Source organism: Monodon monoceros, unplaced genomic scaffold (assembly GCF_005190385.1).
Source record: "Monodon monoceros isolate NGI ecotype Baffin Bay Population unplaced genomic scaffold, NGI_Narwhal_1 Super_Scaffold_18, whole genome shotgun sequence".
NCBI lineage: Eukaryota > Metazoa > Chordata > Mammalia > Artiodactyla > Monodontidae > Monodon > Monodon monoceros.
The window spans coordinates 8637510-8654850 of NW_021703774.1; the positions used below are offsets into that span (position 1 = coordinate 8637510).

Below are 17341 nucleotides of genomic sequence, written 5' to 3' on the forward strand. Positions count from 1 at the left end.
TAATTTTTAAATTTTTATATGGTATGTATAACATATTTCCTCTTAATATATTCTAATGCATTGCACTTAATTTTATCATATGGTTGTACGATAATTCTATTATCATTATAATGCACTATAAAAAAAAGATTATAGTTCTTATTAAAGAAGTTTTTTTCTTAATTGTATAATAGCAAAAGTCTAATTTATTTGTTTCTTTCTGATTCAAGTGCCATAGTGGAAAGAACATTATATTCTAGTCTTCTAAAATCTTGCTTCTCAAAGTGTCACCTGAGGACCAGCAGAATTGGCATCACCTGAGAGTTTGCTAGAAATTTAGATCCTCAGGCATTTTACCAATTCAGCCTGCATTTTAACACAGTCCCCAGGTCATTGGTCTCTACATTAGAAGCACTGCTATAGAATATGTGTCTGACCTCTATTGAGGTTTTGTTATAGATTAGCTGTGTGACTTGGTCAAGTTTGATAACACCTGTAAACTCTGGCTTCCTCATCTGCTAAAAAGTGAAATAGAATTACTGTGTTCAAGCTCTATACTTGTTACAAGGTTCAAGTGAAACTTGTGAAAACATTTTTTTGGTCTTACATGAGCGAAAAAAACCTCACTTATATGTGAGGTTTATCAACACTATGGGTATATAATCCTTAGTTATGTTAAACTCATGTAAACTATTATGTTAAACTCATTTATTCAAATATGCAGAGATTAATATAGGATTTTTCATATACTCTGTTTGAGAAATGGGCACACATGTAAATATATTGTTTTGAAATAGTTATGAATGAGTATGACTTTATAGGATGTTTTGTATTTTTAAATTGTTACCATTATAATAATACATTTCAACTTCAGGTAAGAAAGAACTGCAAACCAAGTATGACCCTTTTTTATTGAGGGCAAAGCATAACTATATCATTGTCCAGGAGTAGTCTGTTGTGAGTCTTATAAAAGATAATTCTCTAGAAATCTTGCAAACAACGCATCTCAAGCTTTTTAGCTTAAGAATGCCCTCTTAGACACATTTCATTTTAATATGAACTGGAACAGTCTTTTAAGATTTTATAGTATACTATCTTTAATTTCTAGGCAAAAGAAAAACAGAATGCAAAGAAAGCACAGGAAACCAAATGAAGAAGATGCTTTGGGATGTGTACCCATTTCTGCTTCTGCACTTATTTTCAAGGAAACCATTAAGTATAAAGAACTTTGAGCAACATCCTAATCGACTCAGCGCACGTTTGGCAATAGCCCCAGTCTGTCTCGTCTTCAGTGCATGGATTCATAACCTCTCCCTGCCTGCATCATGTGCATGTGGTGCATATTAAATAAAAGTGGTGTTCAGAGCACTTGCCCAAATCCCATTATATGACATTGGATCTGAGAACTCCTGTTGGTTCTCTGGATAGGTAACTACCGTAATGAACCGTAATGAACTACCGTAATGAAAGTGGACAAATGATATTCTCTACCTGTAATTGTTATAATTTTCCAATTTTCCAGCTTGGTTAAATGCTTAAAATTTATAAATGTCAGATCTATTAAATGGAGTCTCTTCTCATCATTAATGAAAAAATCAGTATTTCTGTCTTTGATATCTAAATAATTTGAAGATTTAAAAACTGAATTTTATCTTCTATACCAATTATCTGTAAAAGCTTGATCTTAAAGGAGATGATTTGAAAAGAACAGAAGGATAGTTTCTGGGCTTCCCTGGTGGTCCAGTGGTTAAGAATCTGCCTGCCAATGCAGGGGACATGGGTTTGAGGCCTGGTCTGGGAAGATCCCACATGCTGCGGAGCAACTAAGCCCATGTGTGCCACAACTACTGAGCCTGCACTCTACAGCCTCCGAGCCACAACTACTGAAGCCCACGCGCCTAGACCCCGTGCTCCGCAACAAGAGAAGCCACCGCAATGAGAAGCCCGCGCACCACAACGAAGAGTAGCCCGCACTCAATGCAAGTAGAGAATGCCCACGCACAGCAACAAAGACCCAACACAGCCAAAAATAAATAAATGTTTAAAAAAAAAAAACATAGTTTCTAGTGATTTTCATTGCTACCAGTAGAAAAAGTAAAAAAATCCCAATTTTATTTTAGCAAACTTTTTTCAGTGTTTGGGATTATTTTTGTATTGTAGAATTATTTCAGGAAGGTGTATTATGCATCAAAGCAAAATTTTAGGTTAAGAACAGATTGTAAATCTTAAAGATTTTTGGTGCTACTCTCAGTTTGGCAACATATTTTCAAGCTGTTAAGCTGTATCTTTATAAAGAATTGGGGGTTTAGCAATTCAGGCTATCTGCTTTTTTAAAAAAAGGATGATGGTGGTGGTGGAGGATCCTTCTTTGCCAATTTGAACAAAATTAGTACAGCCCAGTAGTTTCCAAGAGCCATTTATCGTTTGCCCGCAATGGAATTGGGAGTTGCTTTGTTTTTTATTTTATAAAATAATATTGTATTCTTGCTCTTAATCTTCTTTTCCAAGTTAAACTTTAAAGGAAATTTTATAAAACTTATGTTTGTAAAGGAAATAATCTTTTTTCTTTACTAGGTACCTTTCTGAAATTGATACATGACTTTAATATTTTATTATAGAAAAGTTTAAACGTGTAGAGAGACTGTGTATGCATCCTCTAGTTTCAAACACGTGAATTTTTTTTTTTCTGTAAAAAGCTTTATTGTTTCCATTTGGTCCAAGGGTTGGGAGAGGGCTCCAGCGTGGTTAAAAAGGTGCCTACTGGGCTTCCCTGGTGGCGTAGTGGTTGAGAGTCCGTCTGCCGATGCAGGGGACACGGGTTCGTGCCCCAGTCCGGGAAGATCCCACATGCCGCGGAGCGGCTGGGCCCGTGAGCCATGGCCACTGAGCCTGCGTGTCCGGAGCCTGTGCTCCGCAACGGGAGAGGCCACAGCAGTGAGAGGCCCGTGTACCGTAAAAAAAAAAAAAAAAAAAAGTGCCTACTTGCTGCCGAGAGCTACTTCAGGCAGAAGCCCTGACACCAGAGGGGCTCCTCAAAGGCCACTGGACTTAGGAGGCTTCTCGTCGTGCTTGAGGATGAGCCTTTCGAAGAGATACTGGCCCAGCCCAGCCTGGGGACCAGCCAGCCTGCGGAGCTTAGTCAGGTGGTCGCCCATCTTCTTGATGAGTTTCACCTGCTCATCTAGGGCGTGGCCCTCCAAGAAGTCAGAGGCGGGGCTGTGCGCGGGCAGAACCCAGGGCATGCAGGTCCACGAGGGCCTGATTCAGGTTCTTCTCCATGAACACAGCGGCTTCTGGAGCGTCCTGGGTTTTATGCCACTCCTCTTGGGACGGCTTCTGCACGTCCTGGAAGACGGCCAGGTGGCTGCACTGGTTTTGCATTTTCAAGGGTCGCTCGGCGCCCTCGCGCTGCTCCTCCGCCGATTCGCAGAAGCAGTGGCCCACGCCCCCCAGAGGCACAACGCTTCGCTGGAAATGGAAGCCCAGAGAGAGGTAGGTGTAGGAGGCCTACAGATGCTTGTTGACCAGGCCGTGGAGGACAGCCTCCACCTGGGTGGAATCATTCTGAGGAATCCTGGAGCTCCCAGTTGATGGGTTAATAAGGAGTTAAGCTCAAAAAATGGAGTTGTCCGGGCCTGGTGGCTGAGGATAGCTGTGTGGCTGATTCCAAAAGTTAAGACGGGAAAAAAGGTTGGAGGGTGGTCAGAGGCTGGAACAAGGGGCGTCCCTGGGTCTGTTCCGTCCAAACACGGTTGAAGCAAGAGACAGAGATCCTCGGGACCACCGAGCACACTGCCTAAGGATTGTTTTTAGGCTTACTACACTGTGGTATTTTTAACTAATGTGGTGAAGACCTAGTGGGAAGTTGAGTAGTAAAATTAATGGAATATTTTTCATACGTAATTTCAGTTGAAGGTCATGAAGAATTTGTAGTTTTTCATTTGTGGGTAAATATATTTCACTTTGGAAACGATAGTGATTATGGAGTGTTTTCAAAGCCATGATACAGTTTAACAGTGATTTCATAAGGATTATTTTAAGCTCATCTTGAGCCCATACATTTATTTCAGCTTAATTTATATACCCTCTTTTGTAGAGTCTTAAATTTTGTAAAGCAATACAAGGAGTATTGTGGTAGGTAGTATCCAGTAATCAAGGACGGTGTGATACTGGCATTAAGGATCAACAAATAACTCAGTGGGATAGAAGAGAGAGCCGAAAAACAAATCTACATTTATATGGTCACTTGATTTTTGACAGAGGTAGCAAAGCAATCCAACAGAGAAGGGAAATCTTTTCAACAAATGGAGCCGGAACAGCTAAATATCCCCATGGAAAAAAATGAACCATGATTCCCTACCTCACAAAAATGAATTTTAGATGGATGACAGACCTAAATGTGATAGCTAAAATACAAAGCTTTTTAGAGGAAACAGAGGTGAATATCTTAGGTGACGGAAAACAACGATAAAAGATCTAAAATTAGTGTTCATGAAAATTAAAAACTTGTCATTGAAAGATGCTTTTAATACAAGTAGCTAGTATCAAATGACATTTAAAAATTAGCTTTATTCTGGAAAAGGCAAGGCAAGGGGTTTTCCCCTAGAGCCTCTGGAAAGGAACATAGCCCTGCTGACATCTTAGTTTTGGCTCAGTGAGACTCATTTTGGACTGACCTCCAAAACTGTAAGAGAATAAATTTATGTTGTTTTAGGCCAAAAAGTAAATAAATAACTAAATAAAAATTAGCTTTATAAAATCACTGAGTTAATAGATATAAGGATATTTTCTTATTAATCTAATTCTAATACAATTCCTTGATAGGCATTTGCATAGTAAGAATGGTTTATTTTATCTGCTTCCTCGATGATTGCAAATGCATTGTGACCCTTCATGATAATTTCTGCCAGTGAATAAAGAAGTATGACATCCTTTTCTGCGTCCTATGTCATGAAGCTAGTGGGTAGAGAAAATGGAGGAATAAAGAGCAATTCAGAAATACGTAAGTGTTAGTTATGTGGGAAAAAATTTTTTTTAAAGAAATGTTTAAAAGAAAGTCATTTGCTCATTTCACTTTTGCCCTTTCTTTTCTGAAATCTCATTTAATGATTGGGTAGGTGAAGGCACTTCCGTTCATTTTATGCCTTTTAAAATAGCCAATTCTAAGGGATATACTTCTGCTGTTTTAAACAAAGAAAGCTCACCAACAGCTGCGGTACTGGCTAGTCTCAATTTCATATGTTTAGTTCCCAAGATAGCTGCCCTTTTTCTAGCAGAGAGCAGTCAGCTTGACTGTGTCACTAGAATAGACAAATATTTGTTCTGAGATCATGAACCATGGGGACTTGCTCCCCTACTTAGACCATGATACATACTCCTGTGTGTGCTACAGTGTTACATGCAGATTAATACCTTTAGTTACTAATCCTAGTTGCCTAAAACATTTCAGGATACATTCAGAAGTTGCTCTTTTCCTGTAAGAGGATTCTGTTTATGTTTCAAAAAAAAAAAACATGGTTTTTAAGGTTTTCCCTTAAAAAAAAAAAAAGAAAAGAAAACTTGAAGATAAGCAAAATGAAATTTAAATTACCCACAGTTCTACCACCAGAGATGACTACATTAACATGTTAGTGTACTTAGTGATCCTTTTCCCCCACGTTTTTGTATGTTAGTCTCACATGCCCTCTCCACATTCTGAAATAGATTTGTGTAGTATACATTATTTTTAAAGTTGATGATACACAATTTACCTTTTTTGTATCATTGATGACTTACTTGCAGGAAACAAACCACTCTAGCTATTTTAAGAGGAATGGGAATTAATATTGGGAATTTTGAAACTACTTAGTTCCTTACAAAATCATTGGAAGGTATGGAGAAATGGGCTCAAGTTTGGGTCCCCAGAAAAGACTCCAGCAAAACATACGTTAACTGGCCCACCAGGGCAACTGCTACTACTGCAGCGGCCAAGGCGTTCACCAGTGGGGTTTCTGACGTTAGAACAGGCTGCAGAGGTTGTGTTCTGGGAGTGGGGACCTGCCACACTGTCTGCAGGCGCCCAGTGACCATACACGGGAAAGTAGAAAACTGCCACCTCTCCCTGGCTGCACATGCCATGGAGATGGCTTCTGCCTTACTTGTCACTTCCAAGTCTTACGTTAGGTTTTCTGCAAAGGGAGTCTGGGAAGTTGTTTTTTTTTCTTTTTTGACATCTATATTGGAGTATAATTGCTTTACAATGGTGTGTCAGTTTCTGCTTTATAACAAAGTGAATCAGTTATACATACACATATGTCCCCATATCTCTTCCCACTTGCATCTCCCTCCCTCCCACCCTCCCTTTCCCACCCCTCTAGGTGGTCACAAACCACTGAGCTCATCTCCCTGTGCTATGCGGTGGCTTCCCACTAGCTATCTATTTTACATTTGGTAGTGTATGGAAATTGGTTTTTAACTCTTCAGCCTGCAGAGTAGGAAGGCACTCCAAGGATGGAGGACAAGGTCGATGTGGGTGCTGTGTGCAAACCCACTTCATCACACACTACTATGGTCTTCCACCCCAAAACAATTTCTCCTTTTCACATAAGTAACACGTGTTTATTTTAGAGAAATGAGAAAATACAGAGAATAAAAAATATATAAAAATCAAATCTAATCTCATTACCTAGAGATAATCAGTGTTGGTATTCTGATGTAGATCTCTCCAGAGAATGTGTTTACACTCACACATGTAATAGATATTTTCTTTTTCTGAAAATGGGATTATGTTGCATGATATTTCACCCTAAACTTTCATATTAATAATTATGCTTATATCACATCTTTTTTAATGGCTGCTTAGAATTCCATTATATAAATATGCTTTAATGTATTTAACAAGCCCCCGATTGGGGCTTGTAAGGAATAAAGTGTAGAAACAGGCAAACTGGATAGTTCAATTTTTAGGGAGGAATTTTATTTTTTAAGGTAAAGTGAATTCCTAGATCAGGCAAGCATACATGTTCTTTAATTTGTTATTTTCCTTAGCACATAGTTACTGGCACTAAATCCAGTGATTGACCCAACTAAAGAGTCACCACTTTAAGCATACCTAGTCCTTTTGTTTTTGACTTGATATGTTAACATCTTGACATACCTTTCAAGATCTGGTAATATCTTTGGTTAATTTATTCTTTGGTAATTTATTCAACATACCTGAGTTGTTCTAGATGCTAGAGATATAGTGGTGAATGAGATAAAGCCCCACCCTCATGGTGAGACAAGTAATAGACAAGCCTGTCTAATGTAATTTTTTCAAGTAGCAGTGAGAACTGTAAAAAGAAACCAGGACAAAAGGATGGAGGGAGCTGAGGTTTGATAGGATGGCCATGGAAAGTCCCTTTAAGGAGATGATATTTCAGCAGAGACCTGAACGAAGAGAATTTTATTTCTGAAGCACTGACTCAGCAATATGAAAGTGAATCACATACAGGCAGAACTAACATGTAATAATTCAGAATATTAATTTGCAGTAATGTTTGTTGACAGTTGACTTGGGGTGTCAATATGAAAATAGGTTGAATAAAAGGTACATTTAGAAAATGTAGGTCCTAGAAAAGGCTAGGACCACTGGCCTATCCTTTTTAGGCTATCCAGATATTTTACATTGATAAGCTTCTCTAACCCTTTCTTGTAGCAATAATAATATAGTATTGACTAAACCATAATTCCAGTGGTAAAAGCCTCATGCAAGTGTATTTTTAAAAACAATTTGATATACATCATGATTAAAGATGTAAACATTAAAACTAAAACAAATGAAATTACTAGAAAAAAATGGGAGAATATTTTATTATTTGGGGGAAGGGAAAAGCCTCTAAGCAAGAAATAAAACATTTAAAAAACATAGAAAAAAAGAATCCAGAGTGAAATGCTTGATTCTGTAAAAATTTCTATACAATAACATACCCCATTAAAGACAGCAAGCCAACAAAATCTTAACCATAAAAAATGTAATATGTATATTAGAAGTATAATATCTAATATACAGAGAGCTCTTATAAAAAAAAAAAGAAGGAAAAAGGAAAAGGTTACCCAGGAGAAAAATTGGCAAGTGATAAGAACAAGCAATTCATAGAAGAAATTGAAATGGCTAGTGACATTATAAAAGATAGTAAATCTCACTAGTGATTAAGAAAATGAAAGTTAAAATAATAAAGGGATGACCTTTTCCTGTCAGATTATGAAGAAGTTAAAGTGATTGCAAATGACCGTTTTACAATGTGCACGGAAGTAGGGCAGGCTCCTGGAACAGTGGTAGAAGCCTTTTTGAAAAGCAATTTGGCAATTCTCAAAATTCAGTGGTCTGTATCCTTCACAACAATTTCACTCCAAAAACCACATTACAGATGTGTTCAGACACCTATACAAAGACGGGTATAAGAAAATTCTTTGTAGCATTATTTGTCATAGCAAGTAATTGGAGACATCCCAGAAGCACAGCAATAGGGAATGGGTAAATGAGTCATAGTATGTTGGAATACTGTGCAATCACTGAAAAGAAGGAGGTGAATTTCTACATATTAACATGGAAAGATGTTTGATATATCTTTGAGGAAAAAGTAAGTTGCATTATAGTGGTGTAGATTTTCTGAAAAAATATCTTATATGGATATATAAGAATAAAAAATATTTTAAAGTATCACACCAAACTCTTAATAGTTACTAGCCTAGGAGCTTAGAACTTTTAAGGGTGAAGTGGGGAATTTTCCATTTTAAATGAATAGGCTTCTGAGATAATTGAATTTTTCCGATGAGAATATATTAATTTTGTATTCTAAATAATATGTAAATAAGCTGTATCAGTAAATTAGCTAATTATTCTCATAACAAAAGTATTGGCAGGATTTTTTTTCAATAAGATGCTCCCTACGTGCAGTTAAGCATGAACAAAACATAAACAAATGCAGTTTGTATACATATATACACACATATACAGATGTATAACACATATTTGAAATAAATGTATTGTGCAGTCTAAGGCATGCCTAGAATGCCTTCTGAGCAACAATAATACAGCTGATTATGGAGTACTCCCCACTGGTGGCCATTCCCCTAGCATTTTAAATATATTATTCTATTTTACTTCCTTCCTCCTATTATTTTTTTCCCTTTGAATCAAACTGTCTACAGTCTGGCTACTCAAAGTGTGGCCCACAGACCAGCAGCACCGACATCACCTGGGAACTTGTAAGAAATGCAGACTCTCCTTGCCTCAGGCCAATAGAATCAGAATCTGCATTTTAACAAGATGCCCAGTTGATTCCTATGCACATTAAAATTTAACAAGCACAGCCTCACCAGTTATTTTTTATTTATTTTTTTGCGGTACGCGGGCCTCTTACTGTTGTGACCTCTCCCGTTGCGGAGCACAGGCTCTGGACGCGTAGGCTCAGCGGCCGTGGCTCACGGGCCCAGCCGCTCCGTGGCATGTGGGATCTTCCCGGACCGGGGCACGAACCCGTCTCCCCTGCATCGGCAGGCGGACTCTCAGCCACTGCGCCACCAGGGAAGCCCTGTTATTTTTATATTTACAGAAATAAGTATTGTTTTCCTAATCAGTGGGCATTGGGCTTTATTTGCTGCACTTGAGAAATTGGTTTTAGGATTTTTACAGTTTCTCAGTTTCTATAGCAAAATGCAAAAGTGCAGTCGATTAGAAAATTTATTAGGAATAAAATGTGAAACCGTTCACAGTGTGTCAGGCACCGTCCTAAGTATTTTTACGTAGTAACTCTAATCCCCACATGATAGGAAGTAAATCCTATTATCTCCATTATTCAGATGAGGACACTAAATGACTAAGATAGTTCCTTGGTCAAGTTCACACAGCTAGTAAGGAGTAGACCTAGGATTCAAACTTAAGCTGAGGCTCCTGAATTCATACTCCTTTCCTTTCCTTCTTTCCTTCCCTCTCCCACTCCCTCTCCCCTTCCTGCCTCTCTCTCTTCCTTTTTACCTCTCTTCATTTCTCCCTTCCCTCTCTTTCCCCTTCTTCCTCCCAACCACCCTTCCCTTCTCCTCTCCCTCCTTCCCTCTTCCTTCCTCCCCGTCCCCCATTCTTAGAGGTGAAAGTTGCATTATAACAAAATCATACAGTGGAAGCACGCACATGAGAAAACTCTCTCTGGATTGATGAGAAGACTTGCAGGAGACACTGTTGACCTTGGCTGAGTTATTAAGAAATGCACACAGCAAGTGGTAAACATGAGCTCTGGGCCTGGTGATTATAATGATTCTGATTAGACACTAACAACCTATCCAGGCTGGGCCCCCTGGGCTGTGTCTCCTAGTGAGTTTACCACAGTTCAAGATCTGCCCTTTAAGCTTATGATTTGAGGCATTGCGAGTATACTCACTGAAGGTGATAAGGACATTGGATATTTGAGACAATTTAATAAAACTTGCAGGACACTAAGGTGCGCCTAAAAGACAATTTATTAATTTACTTTATAGTTATAACTGCCAAATGGGCCAAATATTCCTAATGGCCTATCAATACATTTTCTCCCTGGTAGATGAACTTACCAGGGAGACTGAAGTAAGGCCAGAAGGTTGGTTGTAGAAGTGATCGGAAAGGAAATTATTTGTTTTTTTAGAGATACTGGCTGTCATAACCTGGGAAATGTTTTGTCATACTTGACCTCAACCAAATCTACCTGGTTTACTACACACATCCTTGGTCAAAATGTTACTATATCTTTTTCCTATACATCGCTAGGGACACAATGACAAAATTGTAAGCTCCATAATTATCACTGGTTGATATATTCCTACTTCCCTTCTCATATCACACGTTTTCAAATATGTTGTAATTTAAGTTTATTTCATTTCAATTTTATTCTAATCTGGCTTCTTAATGACATCTGGAGGGGCTCCTTAATTTAATTTTTAAACTGTCTCCAAATAAAGGGACTATTTCCTAAAACGTATGTAACACCTATGTACGAGGAATCAGTGTTTCTATTCTAATATTGCCAACATGACCTTTCATTTTGTGTGTCTGTTCACCCCTTTTTTATTGAATTAGAACATACATATAATGAAGTAATTAAAGTATCCAAATCTTAAGTGTACAGCTCAATGAGTTTTTTTTTAATATTTATTTTTTGGCTCTGTCGGGTCTTAGTTGCGGCATACGGGATCTTTCGTTGCAGCATGCAGGCTTCTCTCTATTTGTAACGTGTGGGCTCAGTAGTTGTGGCACACGGGCTTAGTTGCCCCGCGGTACGTGGGATCTTAGTTCCCCTGGCCTGCATTGCAAGACGAATTCTTAACCCTTGGAGCACCAGGGAAGTCCCCAACATGACCTTTCTTAATATCACATTCGTGAAATAGTCTATTATCTAATTTGCACGTTTGGAATGCTCTGCACACTTATTATGAGGTGGAAAGTTTTTCTCTCAGAGCACACAGGACTGTTATTGGAGAAGTTGTTTTGTTAATACCGTGAACATCTTGGGTGATACAGCTACTTTTTCAGATTTTAGGGGAAAATTTACTTGAATTAGTATTGGTAGTCAAAAACACTGGTGTGTCCACTTAGTAACCTCTTTATATCTTCTTTTTTTTTTATATCTTTATTGGAGTATAATTGCTTTACAATGGTGTGTTAGTTTCTGCTTTATAACAAAGTGAATCAGTTATACATATGTTGCCATATCTCTTCCCACTTGCATCTCCCTCCCTCCCACCCTCCCTATTCCACCCCTCCAGGCGGTCACAAAGCACCGAGCTGATCTCCCTGTGCTATGCGGCTGCTTCCCACTAGCTATCTACTTTACATTTGGTAGTGTATATATGTCCATGCCTCTCTCTCGCTTTCTCACAGCTTACGTTTCCCCCTCCCCATATCCTCAAGTCCATTCTCTAGTAGGTCTGTGTCTTTATTCCTGTCTTACCCCTAGGTTCTTCATGACATTTTATTTTCTTAAATTCCATATATATGTGTTACCATACGGTATTTGTCTTTCTCTTTCTGACTTACTTCATTCTGTATGACAGACTCTAGGTCTATCCACCTCATTACAAATACCTCAATTTCGTTTCTTTTTATGGCTGAATAATATTACATTATATATATATGTGCCACATCTTCTTTATCCATTCATCCGATGATGGACACTTAGGTTGTTTCCATCTCCGGGCTATTGTAAATAGAGGTGCAATGAACATTGTGGTACATGACTCTTTTTGAATTATGGTTTTCTCAGGGTATATGCCCAGTAGTGGGATTGCTGGGTCATATGGTAGTTCTATTTGTAGTTTTTTAAGGAACCTCCATACTGTTCTCCACAGTGGCTGTATCAATTTACATTCCCACCAGCAGTGCAGTCCTTTTCTCCACACCCTCTCCAGCATTTACTGTTTCTAGATTTTTTGATGATGGCCATTCTGACTGGTGTGAGATGATATCTCATTGTAGTTTTGATTTGCATTTCTCTAATGATTAATGATGTTGAGCATTCTTTCATGTGTTTGTTGGCAGTCTGTATATCTTCTTTGGAGAAATGTCTATTTAGGTCTTCTGCCCATTTTTGGATTGGGTTGTTTGTTTTTATGTTATTGAGCTGCATGAGCTGCTTGTAAATTTTGGGATTAATCCTTTGTCATTTGCTTCATCGGCAAATATTTCTCCCATTCTGAGGGCTGTCTTTTGATTTGTTTATGGTTTCCTTTGCTGTGCAAAAGCTTTGAAGTTTCATTAGGTCCCATTTGTTTATTTTTGTTTTTATTTCCATTTCTCTAGGAGGTGGGTCAAAAAGGATCTTGCTGTGATTTATGTCATAGAGTGTTCTGCCTATGTTTTCCTCTAAGAGTTTGATAGTGTCTGGCCTTACATTTAGGTCTTTAATCCATTTTGAGTTTATTTTTGTGTATGGTGTTAGGGAGTTATCTAATCTCATACTTTTACATGTACCTGTCCAGTTTTCCCAGCACCACTTATTGAAGAAGCTGTCCTTTCTCCACTGTACATTCCTGCCTCCTTTATCAAAGATAAGGTGACCATATGTGTGTGGGTTTATCTCTGGGCTTTCTATCCTGTTCCATTGATCTATCTTTCTGTTTTTGTGCCAGTACCATACTGTCTTGATTACTGTAGCTTTGTAGTATAGTCTGAAGTCAGGGAGCCTGGTTCCTCCAGCTCCGTTTTTCGTTCTCAGGATTGCTTTGGCTATTCAGGGTCTTTTGTGTTTCCATACAAATTGTGAAATGTTTTCTTCTAGTTCTGTGAAAAATACCAGTGGTAGTTTGATAGGGATTGCATTGAATCTGTAGATTGCTTTGGGTAGTAGAGTCATTTTCACAATGTTGATTCTTCCAATCCAAGAACATGGTATATCTCTCCTTCTATTTGTATCACCTTTAATTTCTTTCATCAGTGTCTTATAATTTTCTGCATACAGGTCTTTTGTCTCCTTAGGTAGGTTTATTCCTAGATATTTTATTGTTTTTGTTGCAGTGGTAAATGGGAGTGTTTTCTTGATTTCACTTTCAGATTTTTCATCATTAGTGTATAGGAATGCCAGAGATTTCTGTGCATGAATTTTGTATCCTGCTACTTTACCAAATTCATTGATTAGCTCTAGTAGTTTTCTGGTAGCATCTTTAGGATTCTCTATGGATAGTATCATGTCATCTGCAAACAGTGACAGCTTTAATTCTTCTTTTCCGATTTGGATTCCTTTTATTTCCTTTTCTTCTCTGATTGCTGTGGCTAAAACTTCCAAAATTATGTTGAATAAGAGTGGTGAGAGTGGGCAACCTTGTCTTGTTCCTGATCTTAGTGGATATGCTTTCAGTTTTTCACCATTGAGGACAATGTTGGCTGTGGGTTTGTCATATATGGCCTTTATTATGTTTAGGAAAGTTCCCTCTATGCCTACTTTCTGCAGGGTTTTTATCATACATGGGTGTTGGATTTTGTTGAAAGCTTTGTCTGCATCTATTGAGATGATCATATGGTTTTTCTCCTTCAGTTTGTTAATATGGTGTATCATGTTGATTGATTTGTGTATATTGAAGAATCCTTGCATTCCTGGGATAAACCCCACTTGATCATGGTGTATGATCCTTTTAATGTGCTGTTGGCTTCTGTTTGTTAGTATTTTGTTGTGGATTTTTGTATCTATGTTCATCAGTGATATTAGCCTGTAGTTTTCTTTCTTTGTGACATCCTTGTCTGGTTTTGGTATCAGGGTGATGGTGGCCTCGTAGAATGAGTTTGGGAGTGTTCCTCCCTCTGCTATATGTTGGAAGAGTTTGAGAAGGATAGGTGTTAGCTCTTCTCTAAATGTTTGATAGAATTCGCCTGTGAAGCCATCCGGTCCTGGGCTTTTGTTTGTTGGAAGATTTTTAATCACAGTTTCAATTTCAGTGCTTGTGATTGGTCTGTTCATATTTTCTGTTTCTTCCTGATTCAGTCTTGGCCAGTTGTGCATTTCTAAGAATTTGTGCATTTCTTCCAGGTTGTCCATTTTATTGGCATAGAGTTGCTTGTAGTAATCTCTCAGGATCTTTTGTATTTCTGCAGTGTCAGTTGTTACTTCTCCTTTTTCATTTCTAATTCTGTTGATTGGAGTCTTCTTCCTTTCTTTCTTGATGAGTCTCGCTAATGGTTTATCAATTTTGTTTATCTTCTCAAAGAACCAGCTTTTAGTTTTATTGATCTTTGCTATCGTTTCCTTCATTTCTTTTTCATTTATTTCTGATCTGATCTTTATGATTTCTTTCCTTCTGCTAACTTTGGGGATTTTTTGTTCTTCTTTCTCTAATTGCTTTAGGTGCAAAGTTAGGTTGTTTATTCGAGATGTTTCCTGTTTCTTAAGGTAGGATTGTATTGCTCTAAACTTCCCTCTTAGAACTGCTTTTGCTGCATCCCATAGGTTTTGGTTCATTGTGTTTTCATTGTCCTTTCTTTCTAGGTAGTTTTTGATTTCCTCTTTGAATTCTTCAGTGATGTCTTGGTTATTAAGTAGTGTATTGTTTAGCCTCCATGTGTTTGCATTTTTACAGACCTTTTCCTGTAAATGATATCTAGTCTCATAGCGTTGTGGTCGGAAAAGATACTTGATACAATTTCAATTTTCTTAAATTTACCAAGACTTGATTTGTGACCCAAGATATGATCTATCCTGGAGAATGTTCCATGAGCACTTGAGAAAAATGTGTATTCTCTTGTTTTCGGATGGAATGTCCTATAAATATCAATTAAGTCCATCTTGTTTAATATATCATTTAAAGCTTGTGTCTCCTTATTTATTTTCATTTTGGATGATCTGTCCATTGGTGAAAGTGGGGTGTTAAAGTCCCCTACTATGAATGTGTTACTGTTGATTTCCCCTTTTATGGCTGTTAGTATTTGCCTTATGTATTGAGGTGCTCCTATGTTGGGTGCATAAATATTTACCATTGTTATATCGTCTTCTTGGGTTGATCCCTTGATCATTATGTAGTGTCCTTCTTTGTCTCTTCTAATAGTCGTTATTTTAAAGTCTATTTTGTCTGATATGAGAAATGCTACTCCAGCTTTCTTTTGGTTTCCATTTGCATGAAATATATTTTTCCATCTCCTCACTTTCAGTCTGTATGTGTCTCTAGGTGTGAAGTGGGTCTCTTGTAGACAGCAAATATATGGGTCTTGTTTTTGTATCCATTTAGCCCATCTGTGTCTTTTGGTGGGAGCATTTAGTCCATTTACATTTAAGGTATTTATCGATATGTATGTTCCTCTTCCCATTTTCTTGATTGTTTTGGGTTTGTTATTGTAGGTCTTTGCCTTCTCTTTTGTTTCTTGCCTAGAGAAGTTCCTTTAGCAGTTGTTGTAAAGCTGGTTTGGTGGTGCTGAACTCTCTCAGCTTTTACTTGTCTGTAAAGGTTTTAATTTCTCCATCAAATCTGAACGAGATCCTTGTTGGGTAGAGTACTCTTGGTTGCAGGTTTTTCTCCTTCATCACTTTAAATATGTCCTGGCAGTCCCTTCTGGCTTGCAGAGTTTCTGCTGAAAGATCAGCTGTTAACCTGATGGGGATTCCCTTGTGTGTTATTTGTTGTTTTTCCCTTGCTGCTTTTAATGTTTTCTTTGTATTTAATTTTTGACAGTTTGATTAATATGTGTCTTGGTGTATTTCTCCTTGGATTTATCCTGTATGGGACTCTCTGTGCTTCCTGGACTTGATTAACTATTTCCTTTCCCATATTTGGGAAGTTTTCAACTATAATCTCTTCAAATATTTTCTCTGTCCCTTTCTTTTTCTCTTCTTCTTCTGGAACCCCTATAATTCGGATGTTGGTGCGTTTAATGTTGTCCCAGAGGTCTCTGAGACTGTCCTCAGTTCTTTTGATTCTTTTTTCTTTATTCTGCTCTGCAGTAGTTATTTCCACTATTTTATCTTCCAGGTCACTTATCTGTTCTTCTGCCTCAGTTATTCTGCTATTGATCCCATCTAGAGTATTTTTAATTTCATTTATTGTGTTGTTCGTCATTGTTTGTTTCATCTTTAGGTCTTCTAGGTCCTTGTTAAATGTTTCTTGCATTTTGTCTATTTTATTTCCAAGAATTTGGATCATCTTTACTCTCATTATTCTGAATTCTTTTTCAGGTAGACTGCCTATTTCCTCTTCATTTATTAGGTCTGGTGGGTTTTTACCTTGCTCCTTCATCTGCTGTGTGTTTTCTGTTTTCTCATTTTGCTTATCTTACTGTGTTTGGGGTCTCCTTTTTGCAGGCTGCAGGTTCGTAGTTCCCGTTGTTTTTGGTTTCTGTCCCCAGTGGCTAAGGTTTGTTCAGTGGGTTGTGTAGGCTTCCTGGTGGAGGGGAGTAGTGCCTGTGTTCTGGTGGATGAGGCTGTATCTTGTCTTTCTGGTGGGCAGTTCCACGTCTGGTGGTATGTTTGGGTGTGTCTGTGGACTTATTATGATTTTAGGCAGCCTCTCTGCTAATGGGTAATGTTGTGTTCCTGTCTTGCTAGTTGTTTGGCATAGGATGTCCAGCACTGTAGCTTGCTGGTCGTTGAGTGAAGCTGGGTGCTGGTGTTGAGATGGAGATGTCTGGGAGATTTTCACCGTTTGATATTATGTGGAGTTGGGAGGTCTCTTGTGGACCAGTGTCCTGAAGTTGGCTCTCCCTCCTCAGAGGCACAGCACTGACTCCTGGCTGCAGCACCAAGAGCCTTTCATCCACACGGCTCAGGATAAAAGGGAGAAAAAGTAGAAAGAAAGAATTAGTAGAAGTAGAAAGAGAGAAAGACAGAAAGAAAGAAAGGAGGGAGGGACGGATGGAGGATGGAAGGAAGGAGGGAAGGAAGAAAAAAAAGGAGATAAA

General features: G+C 38.2%; 1 protein-coding gene and 1 pseudogene across 2 annotated transcripts in view; one reads left to right on the forward strand and one right to left on the reverse strand.

The window, feature by feature from the left end:
• The window catches only part of UCHL5 (ubiquitin C-terminal hydrolase L5), a 46981-nt gene extending 45082 nt beyond the window's left edge, over positions 1-1899 (forward strand). Inside the window, exon 11 of one of the 2 annotated variants that reach the window (XM_029230759.1) lies at positions 1088-1370. In XM_029230759.1, coding sequence (XP_029086592.1) covers positions 1088-1132 — 45 coding nt within the window. In that variant the 3' untranslated portion in view covers positions 1133-1370. Of the gene's footprint in view, positions 1-1087 lie in introns of both variants that reach the window. The other variant, XM_029230760.1, reaches the window with a different exon arrangement.
• Positions 1900-2959: 1060 nt separating this feature from the next.
• Positions 2960-6048, reverse strand: LOC114899464 (annotated as a pseudogene).
• Positions 6049-17341: the final 11293 nt, after the last annotated feature.